The sequence below is a fragment of the Puma concolor genome, chromosome B4, assembly GCF_028749965.1.
Source record: "Puma concolor isolate L17-30 chromosome B4, mPumCon1.1.hap2, whole genome shotgun sequence".
Taxonomy (NCBI): domain Eukaryota; kingdom Metazoa; phylum Chordata; class Mammalia; order Carnivora; family Felidae; genus Puma; species Puma concolor.
Window position 1 is genome coordinate 62,474,697 of NC_141673.1, and position 19,394 is coordinate 62,494,090.

The following is a 19,394-nucleotide window of genomic DNA, read 5'->3' on the forward strand; positions in this document are numbered from 1 at the left end:
GCTTGGTCCCAAGCAGCTGAATACCAGCTGAGGAGAGGGCCTTTGGACACAGTATCTCATCCCCGCTGGGCGTGGGGAGGGAACTCAGATGCTGAGTGACACTTCAGGGCGGAAAAGCAAGTGGCCCTGGTTGGCCCAGGAGGAAGAATGAGAATCTAGAATATTAAGAATATTTTTCGCCCCCAGAATGAGGCCAAAGGATCCTCAGATTCCTGGCTTCTCATATCCCCTCCCCACTAAGCACTGCCTGGACCCACTTTGTTGGTTTATGAGCATTGTAAAATTCAGGAGCATGGCATTTATGACGTCACAGTGAGTTGTCATGAGGAAATTGTAAATGTCATATAAGTTATATACAGTAGGAGTTTTGTGTGTGGGGGGGTGTGCCCTGCCTTTTTTTTTTTTTTTCTTTTCCCTTTCCCCTGGCGTAAGTTCTCCCAGTTGAAAATAAAATGTTATTATGTTCTGGAACAATAAGCCAACAATGAAACATCGTCCTCATTTCCCTATAAATAATTTTATCCTTTATTGTTTGCAGATCTGAGAGAACCATTTAATCTGCACTGGCGAAAAGAGAGAGAGAGATGGGGAGGGGGGAATTAATTTCAGAAACGAGAATATTACTTACTTCGATGATACTCTTTTAGATTTGATAGCCAGGAGCAAGATTAGAGGCAAACAGCGGCCTCTCCGACTCTATACCTGGCGGGATTGGAGATTTATAGGATCTTTAGCGAAGGGGCAATTTAATTTTGTAGGATTTGCTTAAATTCACTGCTATTTTGGGGGGCTGAGGAGAAGGGAGGGTGAGGGGAGAGTGACAACACTTTATCTAGTTTTATGCATCCGCCAACATTACCCTGATTTAAAACCCAACAACCTGTGTCTCAGGGAAAACTCCTGCAGAAAGGAGTGAGGAGTGGGGTAAGGGGGGCTCGGCTTCCTCAATGACTGTGGCCCCCTTAACCAAGCAGTTGCCAAGGGGAAAGAAGAAAAGCCGGAGGCGAGGGGAGGGCAGCTCTAAGTCTCTCCACCACCAGGACACCCGGAGGTTTATGGTGTCCCCATAATTCCCCCAACCCTATAAACAGCTGCCCTATTTTAGGCCGATTTCTGCTTCGTCCCCTGGGAAAGAGAGAGTGAGGGAGGAGGTGATGGCCGGAGCAGGGTGCCGGAAAGGGGAGGGAGCAGAGGATAGCGCCGCACTTTGTTCTCCTGGGTGAGTTTGCTGGTTTGGCGGGTTTCTGACGCAGGGTGGCAGCAGACAAAACAAGTAAACAACTCACAGACACAATAAACAGGGGCGGCTGCAGCCACAGCGGCAGAGGCCGGGGGGGGGGGGGGGGGCTGCGTAAGGGGCACAATTTGGGGGTCATGTCACTCCAGCACCCACGGGTGGCCGAGGTCCAAAAGCCCAAGGCTGCCCCCAGCGCTGGCAGGAGAAGGTGGAAGAAGGCTGCATGTCTCGGCACCCGGCACCCGCAGCGTGTCTGGACAGGAGTCTTGGGAGGAACCTGATTGCCTAGGGAGTGGAGGAAAGCCCCACTAGCCCCTTTCCTGTTCTTACTTTCTTTCATGAGCTTTTCACGGACATTTATATTCTCCCCTGCTCTGTCTTTTCGGGGCCCCAAAAGGGAGGAAGGCTAAGAAAGGAGGCTGTTAATTCCCAGCCCCGGGCCACACTCAGTGCCCCAGGCCCACAGGCAGCTAGACCCAGTTTCTTCTCCGGCTCTGCCGGTCAGCCTTCGCCCCGCTTCGGTCGGTAGCTGAGAGAATTAAAACGAAATCTCACCCGTAACCAGATCTGCCTATTTGGGAAGCGTAGAGAGCCCCTAATCTGCCCCCCAGACAACGCAGGCAAATCTGGGGTCCGGTGAGCAGGGGCAAGAGCGGGGATAGATGTTCACCGCACCCCTAACCCATTCTGTCTCGCTTTCTCCACCAGCCTTTTCAAACAGCTGCCCCAGACTACTTCCCAGAGGCCACCTTATTAACTAGCCACTCAGATCTCCTTTGCTGTCCCAGCAATGCTCAGGCACCAGGGCCTAGCCGAGTGCTCAGAACTGCTCAAACGTCCACTTTACCCACGAAAACACGAAAAGAGCTTCCCACAAAACTCTCACTTTCAACACAACAGTGTTCCCCTGGTAAACAGCCTCTGAGTTGGGGAAGTTTGGGGGGGAAGTGTGGAGAGAAAGCCGAAGGGATTCAATATTTCCCTGGCCCAGCTGCTTGGACTGTGAAGGCAATAAGGTCTGAGAGAGCCTTTGTGGCATCCGTTGGTTACTGGAACCCGCATACTCCGATTCCAGCGTGCACACATTTCCAGGAGAGCATGCCCAGAGAGCCTTCTTGGTGCACCCAGTGCCTCCTTGAGCCCAATCCCATCTAACAAAATTTTGCATGCACATAAAACGGTGTTTGAGCGAGTATAAGCATGGTAATATACAATTAACCACCGAGGAAACATGAGTCTGTATATATTCACGCATAAGTCAGAGTCTGTACATTTGAGCCTGTATATAATAAGTGTATAAAGCTACCAAGCCTGGTTTTTGCAACACAACAGCCAACCCAACAAGGCCGCCTTCTCCAAACAAGGGTGCATTCTTCGTGGGGATCACAACTGTCAGACCCAGGGGGAGAACGGGTTTGCTCTGCCCATTTCTCCTTAGCTAGGAACTGGTGCATGAAATACAGTCCATGGCAGGGCTGACAAAGCCTAGAAGGGGCAGGCCTGAGGTGCCCAAAGAGGGGAACGCTAGGGGCTCTGGGCTCTGGGGAGTGTTGCCAGAACCTGACCCACAGATTCAGTGCCTCTGCCCAGCCTTCGTCCTGGGCGTCCTGGGCGTGTGCAGAGTCCTTGAGCCAGATTCTAGTCTCAGCCGCCCTGGCTATTATTAGATAATCACACCAGTGCTTTCCTGCACTAAGGACCACGTTTACAGGGAATCTGGCCTGCAAGGATGCTGGGGGTTGCCACTGGTGGCCCCTCTTGTGCTTCTGTTTGAGCACCAGGAGGGAGAGAAAGAAGGGAAAGAAAATCGAAAGTAAGGAGGGAAGGAAGGGGCTGGCGTTTGGGGCTGGATTTATCCCCTGGCCAGACTAGAAAACTGGAAAACCAGGATCAGTCACTGCTGCTATGCTTTCTCTGCATCCCTCTGTCTCATGAGGAGGATCTAGGGGGTGAAGGACGTGGGGGGCTGCAGGACCCTAGCCAGGAAGGGACAGAAAATCAATTGATAAAAATATTATATGAGGACACCTCGGATGCAGCCGTTAACCCGCCACCCATGAACCCAGCACCCTGAAATTTCGCCAGCAGCACATCTGTTTAGATCCCTGTAGGCCGAGATAAATACCCCAGCCTTACCCAGGCCCAACCCTCCGAAGGGAGGGGGCCCCTCTAATATCCCAGGTGAATCCCCACTGTCCTGAGTGGCCTTCCCCGGAAACTGTTTTCCTCGGGGGGCAAACAAAGGAGACTCGCGCCCCCCCCCACAGTCAGTGCGGCCTTCGGCGGCGGGGCGGGGGGGGGGGGCAGACAGCGGGGGCAGACAAAATACAGGCGAAAGAGAGAAATAGAGGCCTCACCGGTCGGCGGTTCCCACATTACGCCAGGAGAAAGGCTCCCATTTTCAGGCCTCCAGGGCCCCTCCACTGGCCCACCGCACTCCCCTTGCCCTTCTCAGGTCCCACAGACACGGGGTCTCGCGGCCGCGGCCTGGTACCCGGGGCGTCAGCCCCAGGGCCGCGCTGGAGCGGCGGGAGAGCGCGCGGCAGCCTGAGCAGGCGGCGGGCTGGGCCCATTTGGGGAGAGCCAAGCGCTTTTCTGGATCGTAAACAAGGAACGCGAAATTAGCCCCTCGGCAGACGCCTCTGCCGACACACAAGTCCTATTGAGGGGGGGGAGTGAAAGGGGGAGAGAAAATGCCATTTCTTCCCCCGGGAGAATACCTCAGAGGCCTTTATGTCGGATATGAAACGGGAATTTTGGGGGGGCAGCAGAGGAAGGGAAGGGGATTGTGGGGGGAGGGGAGAGAAGCTTCACCATCAACTCGGACCCAAGGGGTTTGATTTGAATGCAGGCGAATTATGTTTTTTAAGAATTTGATAAAAACAGGTTCTCCCTCCCACCCCACCCCCCCACCCCCCCACCCCCGACCCCCAGGCGACGGGTCAGGGTTTAAACAGGAAATCGAGGAGCGTTCCCCTCCCCCACTGGGGCTTGGCGGAGAAGCCCAGTCGAGCCACGAGAGAGAGGACTGGAGGTGGGGGGCAGCTCTTAGCTCGGATTGAAGGTGAGTCTGGCCCCCAGACTCTCAAACCTCTCCAAGGAATAAGCGCTTCCCCTCCCCCAGCTCTGGGGTGTGTCTGCCTGGGTGTGTAAGCGTTTGTGTGTGCATCGCCCTTTATAAACAGAAGCTCACACATATAGGGGCCGCCTCGGACCCAGGCCAGGCAGCAGGGCGGGGTCATATATCAAACTGCAACACATTCAGGGCCACGTACATTTGGAAGAAATTAAGCCACTGTGTTATGAAACCATATGTGTCGGGTTAAGACCATACAACACGCCATTAGCACCAATTATTAGGAAGATCCCGAGCGCCCAGGACCCTCCGGGCCGCCCAATTCTGACGTCCCTACCCCATGAGCCAGCCGCGCCTGGAGTCCTCACTGCCTCCACTCACCCAAGAAGCCCCGCCAGCGAGACCTAGGCCTGTCCCCACCCAGCCTGGGGCCTCCCCAATTCCCACCTCCGCCCCAGACTAGTTAGATCCTAGCCCAGGGCAGCCAGGCGAGGCGGGTGAAGCAGCCCAGTGGGTATCCCTGGTGCGGTGGCCGCGGTTGGGGGTGGGGGACGCTGGGCCGGGTGAGAGAAGGCAGATTGGCCCCTTTTCTCCAAGCACAAGATGGCTTTTGAGTACCGCGTCCCCCACCCCCACCCATCCACCCATCCACCCGCAGTGCAGGGCACCTCCCATCTTTCGGTCCGTTCGAGTGGGGGCGGGAGCTGGGGGTGGGCAGACGCACTCCCCTCCGCTGACGCGCACCAGCCAACAGCCTCCCCCCTAATTGCCAATTAACAGGCCCCGCCGTCAGCCTAGCTGCGCTCTCTTCCTGCTCCGCAGCCCGGCCCTGGGCCCGCACTGCGCATGTGTGAGCTCTAGCGGCGGCGCTCTCCGGGAGGGAGGGGGCTGCGGGCAAGGAGGGGGCGCCGGAAAGTTTGTTTGGGGGTTGGGGGGCTGACTTTGCTTAGGGGGCAATGGTTACAGCCTACAGGATCTCTCTCTTGCCCTGGAGTTTGAGTTTCCGGGCCCCCTCCATCCCAGTCCTATTAGCCAAGAGGCGGCGGATCTATAATAGGTAAGGACAGGGCGGGCATAAGGCAGCGGGTCAGCGCACTAGACCCCGGCCTTGAGCCCCACAGGCGCAGTCCTCTTGCCCCCCAACCCCCAACTTCGGCGCACAGTGACATCAGGACAACAGACTTCCCACACTACCATATTACAGCTTAACCGCCCCCCCCCCACTTTTCCTCCCCATAATTGCCCGCACGCCCACCCTCTCGCCAGCCCCCCTCTCCTCTCTAACCAAGACAAGCCGCTGCTGTCCTTATCTTGAAACCGCCACCCAGCTACGGACCATTAGTTACATATTTGAACCAATAAGGAAACACTTACCGGGCGCTGCTGTCACTCTCCCTCTCCCTCTCTCTCTCTGCCTCTCTCTCTCTCCCACTCTCTCTTTCTCGTCTTCCCTTATTCTGTGCCGCTGCCGAGCCTGTCTCAGCTCCACACACACATATATACTTTATATAAATTTAAAAATAAAAAAGAATAGTCCCAATGATCAAAAAGCCAAATAAAATTAAGGAGAGTTGCAAGAAGGGGGCAGGAGGGAAAGGTTGGGAGGGGAGGGGCGGAGGCATCTGCAGCTCCCTATCTCAACTCCTGCTCCCGCATTCCTCCTGCCCCTTGGGGGGCTAGAGGATCGGGAAAGGAGAGAGAGGTGCCCTCAACTCCTGCCCTTCCCCCCCATCTTCCCTCCCCAGGTGCCCCCAGCTTCCGGCAACTCCACCTGGGAGAAAAAAAAATTAAATGGGGGGAGAAAATAATTATTAATCAGATTAATAAAAAAAAAAATACTGGTAATGAAAGGAGCGCCCAGCGCAGGTTTCCCTGGCAATGGTTAGGCTCTTACAGGGAGGACTGTTCTGCGGAGCGCTCCGAACGGACAAACCACAATAAAAAGTTCACGTTCATGGATGGAATCCACATGACTTCTTGTGGCCAATCCAACTTGTGAGTCGATCGTAAACTTTTATTACTCAGCTGTAAATTTTCTGCAAACAACCGGGAATGCGATGCATTTGTGTAGCGTGTGCAAATGGGCGCCGCGGTCGCCATGTTTACCCAATTCTCTCGGAGAGGGAGCATCCCCCGACCCCCACCCCACCCCCACCCACCGCCCACTCCCCACGGGCCAGGCAGCTCCAGGCTAGCGCCGAAAGGGCAAAGGAGGGACGCGACAGGAGGGAAGGAAGGATTCTGGCGCTGAGTCGGCCGCCTCCCTTTGCCACACGGAATTTTAAATCTTTTTCTTAATAAATGGGGTATTAAGGTCGGATCTGGGGGAACCGAAGCTTTGCAAAGGTTTGTGCCATTGGTGGAGCAGTGACTGCTGAAGGGGTGAAGGGACTGAGCAGGGATGCGCTTCCTACTCCGACCGTTTTTTTTTTCTAGGAAGAGAGCTACATCCTTCCCAGTGGGGAGCCCAGGCAGCCCCCCACTCCACCCTAGACGGGAACAGGAGACACACGCCGCTGGAAACCTCCTAGCCAAGGCTGACCTGGCCGTGTTCTGACGAGCGGAGAGGGTTTAGACCCATACTGGGCAGCCCTGCGGAGGCAGCAGGAGGGGTGAGAGTTGGGGGCGGCCTCCAGAACCCCCAAAGAGCCCGTCATCCTCAGGCTCCTTTCTCAGAGAAAATGACATTTTTCCTTCTCCAAGACTATCCCTGGTGTCAAGTCTCCTCAATTCCTAGGTTCAGAGGGCAGCTTATTCCCAATCTTTTTAGAATTGAAAATAAAATGAAAGTCCAAGATCTTGGTTCCCGCTTTTTTTTCCCTTGAGTGTAAGGCAGTTTGAAGCCTTTTCTGCCTTGTCAAGTGACCCACACCCACCTGCCTTTTTTCAGAAAAATTCTGGTGTCCCAGCAGCTGGGATACACCTTGGAGGCCCGGAAAAAAAAAGAAACTTATCCTTCTCCAAATTCCACCTTCTGTGCTAATTTCCAAGCACCCAAGGTGTCCCCCCACTTTCTCCAGACCCCTAATTTTGGCGATGAGTCCAATGTGGGGGAACCCAGAATAAATTCCCCCATAGAGATCATTTGCCAACCATTTGCAACCCAGCCTAGTCAACAGCCCAAGACTCTGCACCAGCTGGAGATTTGAAAGCCCAAAGCTCTCCCCTTGATCCCGCTTGGAGCTGGCACAGGGACTTCCAGGGCTGGGTGCCCCACCCCAACCAATAGGGGGTCCCTCATCCCCTCCCCAAACTTCCTCCCCCAGTGAGGGAAGCAGTTCCCTCAGCCGGATGCAGAGACCTAGTTTCTTTTACAAACCCACCCATAAATTTTATAACAGGTAGTTAAAAATTACGACAAGGAAGCTCTGGCCCAGCTTTTCACAATGGGCCACTGGAAGAATGGGACGGCACTGCGGCCTGCTCACGGGAAATTTTACTTCTAGTCTGTGGCACAACCTGTCCCGAGTTCACTCTAATTGGGGCCACGTAACTTTCTGCAGCCGCCAGGCAGCCAGTGGGGCGTCTCATTTGAGGAAGATGAGCCTGGGGAAGGCCAGTCAACTCTTTCACCCTAGGGTCCCCCCCCCAAAGCCCTTTAGAGCACTCACTACCTCCCTCAACCCCCCACCCAGGTCCCCTGCAGGCCCACACCTCCCTTGGCCTCTGCAGTGAAATGGGAGGGGAGACAGAATGCCGAGAATTAAAAAAAAAAAAAAATCCAGAGAAACGAATTTACCCCCCAACTTAATAGCTGCATTATCCCGTCTCTACGGTTGAGATTAGAATAATAAATTCAAGGCGAAATGAGCGAGATGCTTCAACTCAGCATTTTGAAAGATACTATTTTTCACAAATCACAAATAGCTTTCGGAAGCCACTTTGATTGGCTAATAAAAAAGTAAAGAATGGGAGAAAGTCCTATCTGCTGCAGCCGAATGGTCCCCATTCCGGTAATGGGACGGCGGGAGCATTTGGGAGGACGCGTTTCTAAAGAGAGCGCATCCCGCTCGCAATTAAGTTCCCCCATAAAACGGGTTTTACCTCCTTTTCTCTCCAAACGAGAAAAAAAGAGGCGGTGGGCAGAAGGGGTGGGGGAGCGGGTGCTGCAAGAACGGGCGGCTGGAGCTCTCTTGGTCTGGCCCACCCGAGGCTTTGCGTCTCAAGCGATGCCGGGCGCCAGACGCACCCCGCCCTCCGACGCCCGGCTTGGGGCCACGGGCATTGCTGAGAAGGCCAGGGATGAATGGGGGCATTGGGTGTGGGGAAAATTCGGCGAGGTCCTCCGGAGCCACTTAGTGTAGGGTTCAAGCAACTTGGCTACGGGGCCGGCGATGTTTATTAGAAGAAATCATAATGACACATTAAAAAATGAAACAGCCCGCGGCCGGCCCTCGGAGTCTGGAAGGGGCGCCCGTGGGAAGGCCTGAGGTCGGAGCGAAATGCTGTTTATTGGGGCCTCCCCGGTGGGTAGCCCGGGCCTCCCGCAGCAAGCGGGGTTACCTGGCTGGCGCAGCGGCTCGCAGCAGGGACCCCAAGTTTCCAAAGATTTCCCCCAGAGCTGTGCAAAGCTGTTCCCGGCTGCTTGCAGCCTGTGCTTGCAGTCGGCAGCCTCTCTCCGGCCGCAGGCATCCCCTATCAAGGATGCCTGACCCAATCCTGTATTCACGACCACTTTGCGTGGGTGCCAGGGACCCAGATGCGGGTGAAATTACACAAAAATAAGAGTCAGCCTGGGCCTAAGGGGAAATAATTGACCGGGAGAGAGAGACAGAGACAGAGACAGAGAGATATCTGCTGTCAAAAATATTTCCGTCTTTTGGGGGGATCTGGTTTTAAGGACCAGAAGATCCCATCGCCTTCCCTTTCCCCCTTCTCCTGACTGAGTCAGAAGACTTGTTATCTCTGGAATTTGGTATTATTTGACCAGAATCTTATTGGCATAAACAGATTTCTCTGTCTAGGACGCTCCAGGAAGGAGTGAGAGACCCCTTTACCCCCTGAGTCCCTTAGCCTTCAACCCCTTATTTTGGGGAATGAGGGGTCCCATGAAGACCCCCCTTCCCCTGCTGTGGCTGGGATGGAGGACTGTCCACTCAGCAGGTCCATCCTACCCACCCCCCAGGCCAGTGGCCCACACTATGAGGGCAGGGCTGGCTGCCCAATTGCCAAGGTGAGGCCAGGGGCCAGCGTGAAACAGCCAGAACAGAGGCTTGAGTAGATGCTAGTGACCTGGGGGACAGTGATGAGTCTGCTGGCAGAACCTGAATATCAGAATATGGACCCAGGCTGCTTGGTGTACCAACTCCCTCACCTTCCCCTTCTTTCCTCCCCCCCCCCCCAGGCTTCAGCTTCCTCCTCCCCACCCTTAGCCACCTTCCTCCAGCCAAGTCCTCCAGGCGGCCTTCAGCCTCATATCCTTCCCACCCTGCTCCCTGTCCTAGTGCTGGGTGCTGGGTGCCCAGGGTTGGTCACAGTCACGAGGGGCATGTGGAGATCAGAAAGGACCCCAGTGCCTCATCCTTAGCCCCTGGAAGAAAAGAGCCTAGCTGTGGGAGGGGCCCAGGGGGGGCATATTCTTTGTCTGGGCCCAGCCCAAGGCTGAGGAAGAGGAAGGTGACTCAGTGGGGGAGATGCTTTCTTCCCACTGGGATCCAGAACCCCACTTTGTTTGGAGCCAAGTTTCTCCCAAAAGCACACTTGCAGCAAACTGCTTTTCTTCCTCCTCCTCTACACCTCCCCCACCTTTCACCTGCCCTCCCTGCCCAGCCTGCCCTCTCCACTCCTAGGCGCCTCTCCACGTGAGCTCCCCCAGCCCAGTCAGACCAGTGGCGGACACCTTTTCCACAGTGTTGGGAGAGGAGGATAAAGAGGGAAGGAGGAGTAGAGAATTGGGGGGGGGGGGAGGGGAGGAGGGGGCGTTGGGAAAAAAGCAAGTCATTCCAGCTTCAAATATGTTTTTCTCCTTTTTTTTTTTTTTTTATTATGACTCACGTATACAATACAAAGTACTTGGACCAGGAACAGGGCTGCTGCCGGGACACAAAATCTACATTCATAGCTGGACATAAAGACAAATGACCAAAAATTATTATTATAGATATATTTTAACGTTTTTTTTCTTTCGAGCACATTGCATAAACAGAGAATTCAAGACAGAGTTAACTATACATTCAGTGCAATTTAGCTCTACTCTACTGGGGTTAGAAGCACAATAAAAGCGCACGGGACCGGTGGGCTAGGCAGTCTCAGTTGTTGGGGTTTTCTTAGTGAAATTAAGCAGCAACAAACGACAACAAAACCGCATTACGAATACTCTCAAAGCAGGATTTCTCTCTATAGGTAGTGATAAAATACGTTGGAGGTTTCTTTCTTTTTTTTTAATTTTAAATTTTTTCTCTTTTTTTCTTGCATATTAGGATTTTCAAAAATGTCTTTTTTCTTTCTTCAAGATTATTGCAGGTTCCCTTTAGGTAGTATGTTAAAGATTTATTATCAGTATTATTATTATTATTATTATTTTTATTATTATCATTCTTATTATTTTCATGATTATGGTGATTTCTGAGCGCTAAGACTAGTACAGCTCAGAGGAAGCTGGGCCCAACAACAGAAATCAGACAGCAAAGGGGAGGAAGGCATGGGCCCGAGTGACCATGGGATGGCTAGGTAGGATTTTAACGGCGACTGCAGGCTCCTATCTACCCCGAGGGGAGGGGGGAGGGGAGAGACCCGCATCTCCTTCAGGTTTCCATCAGGTTTCTAGAGAAAGTCAAGGGGGGGGGGTCTTTCTAAGTGGGGGAGCCCCAGGGAGGAGGAAGGGACATTCCTTGCTATCATTTTTAAACGTTTCTTTAAACATTGCCCTTCCCTTCCTTCCTTCCCTTTTCTTTCCTTTCTTTTGGAAAAAATTAAAAGTAAATCTAATACACTAACCCTAGCATAAAAACAAAGCCACAAGTCTTCTTCTGCATTTTGAGAGGGCTCCCCTCTAAAATAAATACCAGAGAAGCAGGGAGGTGGGAGAGTGGCAGGAAGGGGTGACAGAGGGGCAAAGAGGCCAGGTCTCAGACCTCAAAATCCAGGCAGGACTCCGAAGGGTGGGGGTAGGGACAAGTGTGTGTGTTGGGGCAACGACTGAGACAGAGTCCGAACTTTTCGCTGTGTCTCCGTCTCCCCCCCCCCTCCAGCCCCCAAACAAATAAAGATCGGGGGAAGTCCAAAGGTAATAAAACCAGAGCTGCAAGTATCTGACAGGTAGTTAGAGTTGTGAGTGTCATTCTATTCTCTATAAAAGCAAATGACAGTCGTAAACTTCTCAATTTATCCGCTACCATAAAACGAAACTTCAAGGGAGTTGCTAAGGGGGGGGGGGGTCTCTCTTTTTTGCTTAGTCCTTGTTTTCTTCCTTTTCCTCCTCTTCTTTCTCCTCTTCCTCGTTTCCTTCTTCCTCCACCTTCTCTTCATCTCGGGCTCCGGGCAGTTTATCCTTGTTGTTTTCCTTTTTCCACTTCATCCTTCGGTTCTGGAACCAGATCTTCACTTGTCTCTCAGTCAGTCCCAGGGCGTGAGAGACTTCAATCCGGCGCTTTCGTGTCAAATAAGGATTAAAGAGAAACTCCTTTTCTAGTTCCAAGGTCTGATACCGGCTGTAAGTTTGCCTTCCGCTGCGCCGCCCCGGAGCTGGACAGAATAGAATCCCAGTCTGGTTATGTTTGGGTGGGGGCTCGGCTTTCCCCTGCCACTCTTCCTCCCCTGAAGTCCCCCCCTGATCTCCCCAGTTCCCTCCCTCCTGAAGACCAGGCGAGAGAGCAGGGAGCAGGCAAGGGCAGGAAAGTTTGGGGGCTTGTTTTGTTTGGTTTCACCTTGGGAGGTGGGGTGGGGGTGGGGGCAGGGACTGGGGTCTGTCAGGAAACTGGGGGATGGCAGGGGCCAAGGGAGCACTGCAGAGTCCCCCCCAGGCCTGCAGGCTCAGGAAACTGGCCGTTGCAGCTTTGTTTACAAGTGCAGAGTGGCATTTGGTGAGCAGAGCTGGGGACAGTCTTGCTTCCAAAAGAAAGGAAAAAGGTCTGGGGGTGAGGAAGAGGGACTCTGCTCACTGCCCCCTCCTTGAATCTCTCTGCCTAATGCCTTGCCAGGAAGAAAAATAATTGATCTCCTGGAATGTATCACTGCTTGGCCTGATTGCTAACTGGAGACCAGCAAATAAATCATGGGCCATCCCCGCTGGAACTTGTCGCTTTCTCGCTTCCCCTTTTACTTCGAAATTGGGCCATGAGGGGCCACCCTTGGAGGGGCTCATGGCCTGAGCCACTCTGAAGGTCTCAGGAAAAGCCCACAAACCTTTGATTGGGGGCAGCTGGGCTTGGGTCCTCTGGAGCCCAGAGCCCTCTAATCTGCATGGCCCCTCTCCTTCCGTGCACTCTTTTTCTCTCCTCTCTGGCTCCCTCTCTTCTCTCCAACTGAGGGAAGTAAAGCAAAGTTGGGGTGGTGGCCCTAAGGCTAGTTCTCTGTGAGGAGGCAGTGGGTACCCCCAGAGAGCCAGGGCACCTGTCCTTGGGGTCTTGTCACCCTCTGATCCCGCTAGGGGAAGGAAACAGGAGTCTCCCTTTGCCCCCAAGAAAGCCTGGCCACTGTTCTGGACTGAGGCTCTCTGCCTTATGGAAAGACTGGTTTGCTCCAAAGGCTGATAACCTCAGGGTCCTCGGGGCCCCTGCCCAGCCACCTCCCCAACTTTGACTGTAGAGATGGCAAGGGAGGGAGACAGAGGGGGAGACGGGCAGACAGACAGACAGTGGTGGAGAAAACGATTTTTAACCCTTTGCACCCGGACACCACCTTCGCCCCCCGTCCCCCCAATACCCCAGGCGAGCCCCGCGCCCCACCCCCAGCCGAACCTCCCAACCTCGAGAAACCCACTCAGGCCCCCGGGGGTGGGGCCGGAGAGACCCCAAAGCCAGGAGGGAAGGCGAGGGCAGACAAAAAGGAGGCGAGGGAGGGGGGAAAGACCCCGGAGCGCGGGAGACCAAGGGGGAAAGAGAAAAGGCTTCTCACCGTGGGGTCTCATCCATGGAAACATGAGGCTGGGAGACGAGTTTTGATTTAAGTGGCCTTGTCCTTCGCTACTGTTAGTGTTGGCGGAGGATTTACAGTCGGGATATTGCACCACGCTCGCCTCTTGCTGAGCCCCATAAAGGGACTGTCTGGGGAGCGCCTCGTAGCCATAGAATTTGGAGGCGTCTCCGTGGCAGCTCAGCGAGCACGGGTTCTGCTGGTAGCCCGAGTTGGAGATGCCCGAGGTGCCGTGGTGGAAGAAGTCTTGGACGTGGTGCGAGGCGTGCTGGAAGCCGGGCGCCGAGCCGCCGGGCCCGTACACCAGTGCATGGCTCCTGCCCACGCTCTGAGGGAACCGGCAGTCGTAATAGGCCGGTTCCAGGGACTCGCCGCCTTTGTATTTGGAGAACAGGGGGTTGACGAAGTAGGAGCTCATGCTGGGCACATGAAAACCCGCCGCCCCCTCCCCTCTGGCTCGCGACTCCCCCCCGCCCGGTACCCCCGAAAGTCCCCTCCCCCCGGGAGCGAACCCCGGGCCGGCCGGCTCCCCGGGGCTGGGCTGGGCAGGTGGGGGGCGCCTGGGTGCCGGGCCCGGCCGGCTCGGCGCGCGCGGCTCCCGGGGCTGGGCGCGGGCGGCGGCGGCGGGCGGCGGGCGGCGGGCGGCGGGCGGGCGGCGGCGGCGGCGGCGGCGGCGGCTCTCTTCACTGTCGGTAGGTAGAGCTCGCGCTCTCGCACTTAGCTCTTTCCTTTAACAGCCCAGGCGAATTCCTCAGACTCCCGGCGGTGGCGGCGCTTACACGCGATTCGCGTTCATCAATCCACGACATGAAGACAGGCGAGAGAGAGAGAGAGAGAGAGAGAGAGAGAGAGAGAGAGAAGGAGGGATGGTGGCGGGGGGTTGAGGGGTTCAGGGCTGGGGGGACCTGGAGGAAGGGGAGGAGAGGAAGGGGGAGGAGGGGGGTGTGGTGTCTGTGTGTGTGTGTTGGGGGGGGGTGGTGAGCCAGCCCCAGCTAATGGCTGGGGCCAGCTTCTCCAAGGTGCGCGTTTGGATTTGAAGGTGCCTCTCCCCCCTTCCCGTTTCCTTCCTCTCAGAGATACCTGAGCCAGCAGGTCAACTCAGGTTACCTCAACAGGTATGAGACTCTCCCCCCACCCCGCCCCAGGGGGTCGATGCCGCCAAGAGAGAGCAGGTCCCCTAACCCAAACGATGGGCTCCCCAGGGGGTCCTTAAGCCTGGCACTCAGAAGGAGCTAGCACATGAGTACCTCGTATCCCCCAATACTTCAGGCATCCGAACCCTGCATGTCTCCTGCCCCTCCTCAGGGTGGGAGGCCGCCCTGTCTTCCACCATCCCTAACATTCCCTGGCCTGTCCGCTGTGGGTAGAGGAGAGGGGCCGGAGGTGGGGCGCTCTCCATATACCCAGTCAGGGCGGCACTGCCCCTTCAGACACCAGCTCCTGCCTGAGGCTTGGCTGGGGGCTCTGAGAGCAAAGCAGTTTATGGGGACAGAGGAGAGGGCCGCTGGAGGGTCCCTGGCCCTCTGGCGGGGCCGATCCAGGATGTTTCTTCTCAGGAGACTATTTGTATCTGGGTTGGAAGGGACTGGAGCAGGCCTCTTACTTGTCTCCACATACTCTAACCCTATAGGAAATGCCAGCTCAGCCCGGAGGGGCCCCCTGGCTTCACTGCACCCCCTACTTCCCCAAGCCGGCTGCCCAGGCCGGAATGTGGATGGGAACTGTCAACAGACACTCTTTAAATATTTACCCACAGTTTCTCTAGGGGGTTCCTCCCCTATCTCCAAGACTAGGGAAATTCAAGGTAATTCTAACGGATAAAAGAACCCTAGTCCATCAGGACCCTTTTCTGGCCATAAGCGTGTACAGTTATGTGGGGCTTAACACAGACAGAGAAAAGGGAGAAAGGGGAGAAGAGGGAGAGCTGTGGATACGTGTGCTGTGTGCATACGAATGAGGAAGAGGAACAAGAACGATTTTTCCGGTCTTCCCCTTCCAAGGCTGTGCGGGGATGTCACACACAGGGCAATACTGGGGCACACTCAGGATACACACATCCTGTATGTGCCACCTTCCACCCTGAGACACATCGAGTGCATGCTCCTTAAACTATCATGCATGCGTAGAAGCGCCCCTGTCACCTCGCAGACCCTGTGCACTCAGGCACACAGGAAAATAAGACCTGACAGACACACAGGCATCTTTAGCTTTTTGCATCATGAAAAAATTTGCCACCTATTTTCTTTCCACATCCTGGGTTTCCAGGTTGGATGAGGAAGGAGGCTGTTAGGAATCCAGGTCTCTGCCTTCCCCATCTGGAGCCCAGCTCTGGGGATGGATAAGGAATGGCAGTGCAGGAAAGGACGGTGTAGAATGACCCCTCCCCCAGTCCCTCTATTATCTAAATAATTGCTGGGAAGATGGCCACTCTCAGCCCAATTCCCAAAGGAGATTCCCTGGTGCCCCAGCAAAGGACACTTCCAGGATCCCTTGAATTTGGAGGAACCCACCTCCACCTGAATTAGGGACTGCCCAAACTCTGCAACATCCGGGAACTCTGGCCCTGGAGCAGCAGGAGGGGAGGGTCAGAGGAGGGCTGTGCCAGGGCTGCAGGCCTCCCTAGGGTCCAGGACAGTGTGGGGCATGACAGAGGTCTCCTTCACTACCAGAGCCAGCTGCAGCCTTGGTCCCAGCCCTGCGGTCTCTGAGCCTACTCCGCTCAGAGTACCAAGCTGAAGGAGATGGGCTCTGGGTTCCCAGCATCTGAGTCATTGGGGACTGTCATAAATATTTTCCCTTCTCCGCCTGGAAAGAGGAGGCTCCGCAGGCCAGATCCGCTCTGGGGCCTGCGCCTTATCTTTTAGAGGGTGGGGGGATATCTCGACATTTTATGGTCCAGCGAAAACCCTGCCACAGAGCTATTCTTCCAGGCCTTTGTGTCTTGGAATGCAACTGTCCCGAGTGTGCCGCCACCACCGTCTGCTCTGAGAGCCCACCAGTCCTGAACCCCCTGGCTGGACTCGATTTCCCCTTTTGGGGGGGGCCCCTCGCCTTTTCTTTTTTCATTTGATTGTCTTTTTTTTTTTTTTTTTCTTTTTTCTTTTTTTTCTTTTACACGTATCTGCTTGATTTCGCTCCCGGAGCTCGGATATAAAGGAACCGCAAGCAGCCATCCTCGCTGGGGCGTCTCTGCCCCTCGCCCCGAGGCCTGCTCCGCCCTCCTAGGTACCACGGATTTATGTTCGTTTGTCCGGGTCATTCTGCCTTTTTGTGTTAATTACGCGCTGCCTGCTTGGTGCTTATCTCCTTCGCAAAGCGATTATTTTCGACGCCCGCCCTCCTGAGCCTCTCGAGCCGGCTGCCAGAGCTAGGGCCCATCTCCCGCCGCCACTCGCGATTTATTTACACCTCGCAGGTGAGAGGATTGATTTGCTCAGAGCCATTGGGGCCGGGCTGGGCCGGGGCGCGGGGCCTTCTCCCGGTTGCTCCTCGGGGCCGGGCCTCAAATGTCAGTGCGGCCAGGCCGGCCAGGGGCACTGCCGCCGCCTCTAACATTGAGCAACAGCGCCACCTCGCGTCCACTTTCTCCAATGCAGTCGGGCCAGGAAAAAGCCAACAGAGCAGGCAGGTCCCAGCCTTGGCCCAAAGGTGGGAAGTGAGAGGAAGGAGTTTCCAAATGGGTGCGAGAAAGAAAGAGAGAGAGACAGAGAGAGAGAGAGAGAGGAGAGAGAGATATGGGGGGGGGGTCCCCAGAAGGGAGTTTCATCGGGACCTCTGTCCTTTTGTTTTCCAAGTTCTCCAAATAAACCTTGTCAAAGGTTTCACACAATTTTCTCTTTTTGTCACCCTCCCTTCCCACATTAAGAGACACTGTGCAAAGGAACTGCCGCGATCTCCCCCCTATTCAGGCGCATTTCTGGGCTCAGAACACCTCCGCTCACGCAGATGCACGCTCCGAGGCTCCCGCGACCTCCTGCCCGCGGCGCACACCCTAAACTCCTCGCTCCTCTTACCCTGCCGTTGGTTCCGCACTGCCTATTCCGCCGCCGCCTGCAGGACTTTGGGGTGGGACTGTGACTTCTCCCGACTGTTTGCCCCCTGGTTTGTAGCCCATCCCTCTCTCTGCCTCTCACGCGCGCTCTTTCTCCACCTCTCCCTCCCAGCCAGTGAGGTCCCGTTCTCCGTGGGCCATAGACAAAACATTCCTATAATCCGATTTCAAAGGAAAGAGTGTCCACCTTATTTAAACCATAAAACAATTAAGCCCAGACGTCTAGCCAGCTCCGCGCTGCTGTTTTGTTCGGCCCCATTCAGAATCCAGCGCAGGGAGACAAACAGCGCCATAAAAGTGGCATTTCGGGGCTGCGGAAATGTACCTATCCGCTGCCTTCCCAAGTGGAACAACCTTTAGGGTTTTGTGATTCTGACAAAGGAGCAGAGGAGAGGTGGGAGGGGAAGATTAGGGCAGGAGGGCGTTTGCCAGCCCCTCTTTCCCCCCGCTTTCGTTTCTTTCCCTAGATGTGGGTTTGCGTTGTGTTGTGGTTTAAATTCACGAATTGTAATAAATAAAAATTGAATCGAATCCTGACCTGCAGGCTGGAGGCTGAGCTGGAACTGAACAGTGGGCTGGGCTGGGTGGGCCTGCTCTGGATCCCACGGTCTCGCCAGGGCCCTCGGAGCCCGGCGGCCCTCCTTCCTGCCCGGAGTAAGGCCGGCTCGGGCGGGCTGCAGGAAGCAGGCCGCGCTGACGGAGGAGGGGAGGCGACAGGGCCTTGGAGCAGGGGCGGGGTGGAAGCCCGGAAACGCCGCGGAGCTTGGGCTGGGAGAAAAGCCCCAGTCCCCGCAGTCAGGACCCAGGGACACGGATGCCCTGGCCTCCGCCCCGTGCGAAACTGACGCCAGGGTCTCAGAACAGCGCAGTGGCCAAAGGGGAGAGTGAGGATTTGCGAAAAGAGACAAAACTACGGGCAAAGCACCATTCAAAAGGACCAAGAGAAAAACTGCTTCTGGAATTGGGGAGGAGGTCTCTTAAGTGGGAAAAAGGAGAGGGTGCTTCAGCCACTGGGAAAACCAGCGTTTGCGACTTTTGATGGCTCCCCTCAAAATATCACCCAAACAAAATGTTTGTGCCTTCCCACCTTCCTCCAGCCCCCCAAACTGGCGTGCTGGACGGAAGGAGGGGGTAGGAGATTCAAATGATGGGGAAGGGGCTGGTCCCTACAAGTGCCTCACCAATCCTGTTAGGCGATGCTATGGAGGAAGCGACGGAAGGACTGGGATCCCCAATTATTTTCTTTTACGGTGGTATTCCCCAAGTATTCAGAACAACACCCTGCACCCTCACCAGAATGGGCAGCCTGAGATATTAAAGGGCTATATTTCAAGCAGTCTGAGTTTAATAGTTTCCAGATTGGGGGATTTCCGAGAAAGGGGGCGCCGGGCCGAAGCATACCCAGCAGCTTGTGTCTGCTTCTGATTAGCACATGAAAACTGCCGGTTCTGGGGAAGGCGCTCTGGGGTGCAGTGCAACTGACCAGCCCCTTCGGGCTGTTGCACACGTATGGCCGCCTACCCTTGCGCCTGCGGTCCCACCACCACCAGGGAACACCCCACTCCTGGCTAATCCCTGACCAACTTCCTTGGGCCTTGGCCACGTCATCTCCCAGAAATGCTGCAGCCACTCAGCAGAAGCCCATTACCCCCAAACCAACATTCAAACTAAACACCAGAGAGAGATTGAGAAGAAAAGAGAACTAGGAGAGGGAGAGAGAGAGAAGCTGAGAATGCACTGACAAGTTGAAAGTGGATCTAAATCTGATTGTATTGGTTTTGCCATCTTTCTCCTTCCTCCCTCCCTTCCTTTCTTCCTTTTTTTCCTCCCTACTTCCTCCCTCCCTCCCTCTCTTCTTCCCTCTTCTGTTTCTCTCTCTCTCTCTTTCCCTTTTTTCACTCGCAACGTATTCCCCAGTGCCTCTTCTGCTCCCTGAGGCCTGCTCAGCCTTCTTCCTC

General features: G+C 55.1%; 3 protein-coding genes and 2 long non-coding RNA genes across 13 annotated transcripts in view; 2 read left to right on the forward strand and 3 right to left on the reverse strand.

Annotated features, from left to right (window-relative positions):
* The window catches only part of HOXC4 (homeobox C4), a 38,466-nt gene extending 32,654 nt beyond the window's left edge, over positions 1 to 5,812 (reverse strand). For both annotated transcript variants that reach the window (XM_086713206.1, XM_086713202.1), the window contains exon 1: positions 5,688 to 5,812. The gene's annotated coding sequence lies outside the window, so the exon portion shown is untranslated. The remainder of the gene's footprint in view (positions 1 to 5,687) is intronic.
* The window catches only part of HOXC6 (homeobox C6), a 40,291-nt gene that overhangs the window by 7,560 nt on the left and 13,337 nt on the right, over positions 1 to 19,394 (reverse strand). Inside the window, exon 1 of one of the 7 annotated variants that reach the window (XM_086713215.1) lies at positions 17,975 to 18,117. The exons of 2 other annotated variants lie outside the window; for them this stretch is intronic. The gene's annotated coding sequence lies outside the window, so the exon portion shown is untranslated. Of the gene's footprint in view, positions 1 to 3,594; positions 4,121 to 5,687; positions 5,828 to 17,974; positions 18,118 to 19,394 lie in introns of those variants that run through there. 4 more of the 7 variants (XM_086713209.1, XM_086713213.1, XM_086713214.1 and 1 more) reach the window with 4 other exon arrangements.
* LOC147579130 (uncharacterized) lies at positions 5,812 to 7,110 on the forward strand. The gene is made up of 2 exons (XR_015253595.1): positions 5,812 to 6,308; positions 6,750 to 7,110. It is a non-coding gene; the product is annotated as an uncharacterized LOC147579130 (long non-coding RNA).
* Positions 10,402 to 13,843, reverse strand: HOXC8 (homeobox C8). Its single transcript, XM_086713208.1, has 2 exons — positions 13,368 to 13,843; positions 10,402 to 11,996 (listed from the first exon to the last, which is right to left on the reverse strand). The coding sequence occupies exons 1-2, from the start codon at positions 13,801 to 13,803 to the stop codon at positions 11,704 to 11,706; spliced, it is 729 nt and encodes a 242-aa protein (XP_086569334.1). The 5' UTR covers positions 13,804 to 13,843; the 3' UTR covers positions 10,402 to 11,703.
* Positions 14,359 to 17,973, forward strand: LOC147579132 (uncharacterized). Of its 2 annotated transcripts, XR_015253592.1 has the most exons (4): positions 14,359 to 14,500; positions 16,529 to 16,610; positions 16,702 to 16,800; positions 17,251 to 17,973. It is a non-coding gene; the product is annotated as an uncharacterized LOC147579132 (long non-coding RNA). The 2 variants fall into 2 exon arrangements; XR_015253591.1 differs by having other exon boundaries at positions 16,529 to 16,800.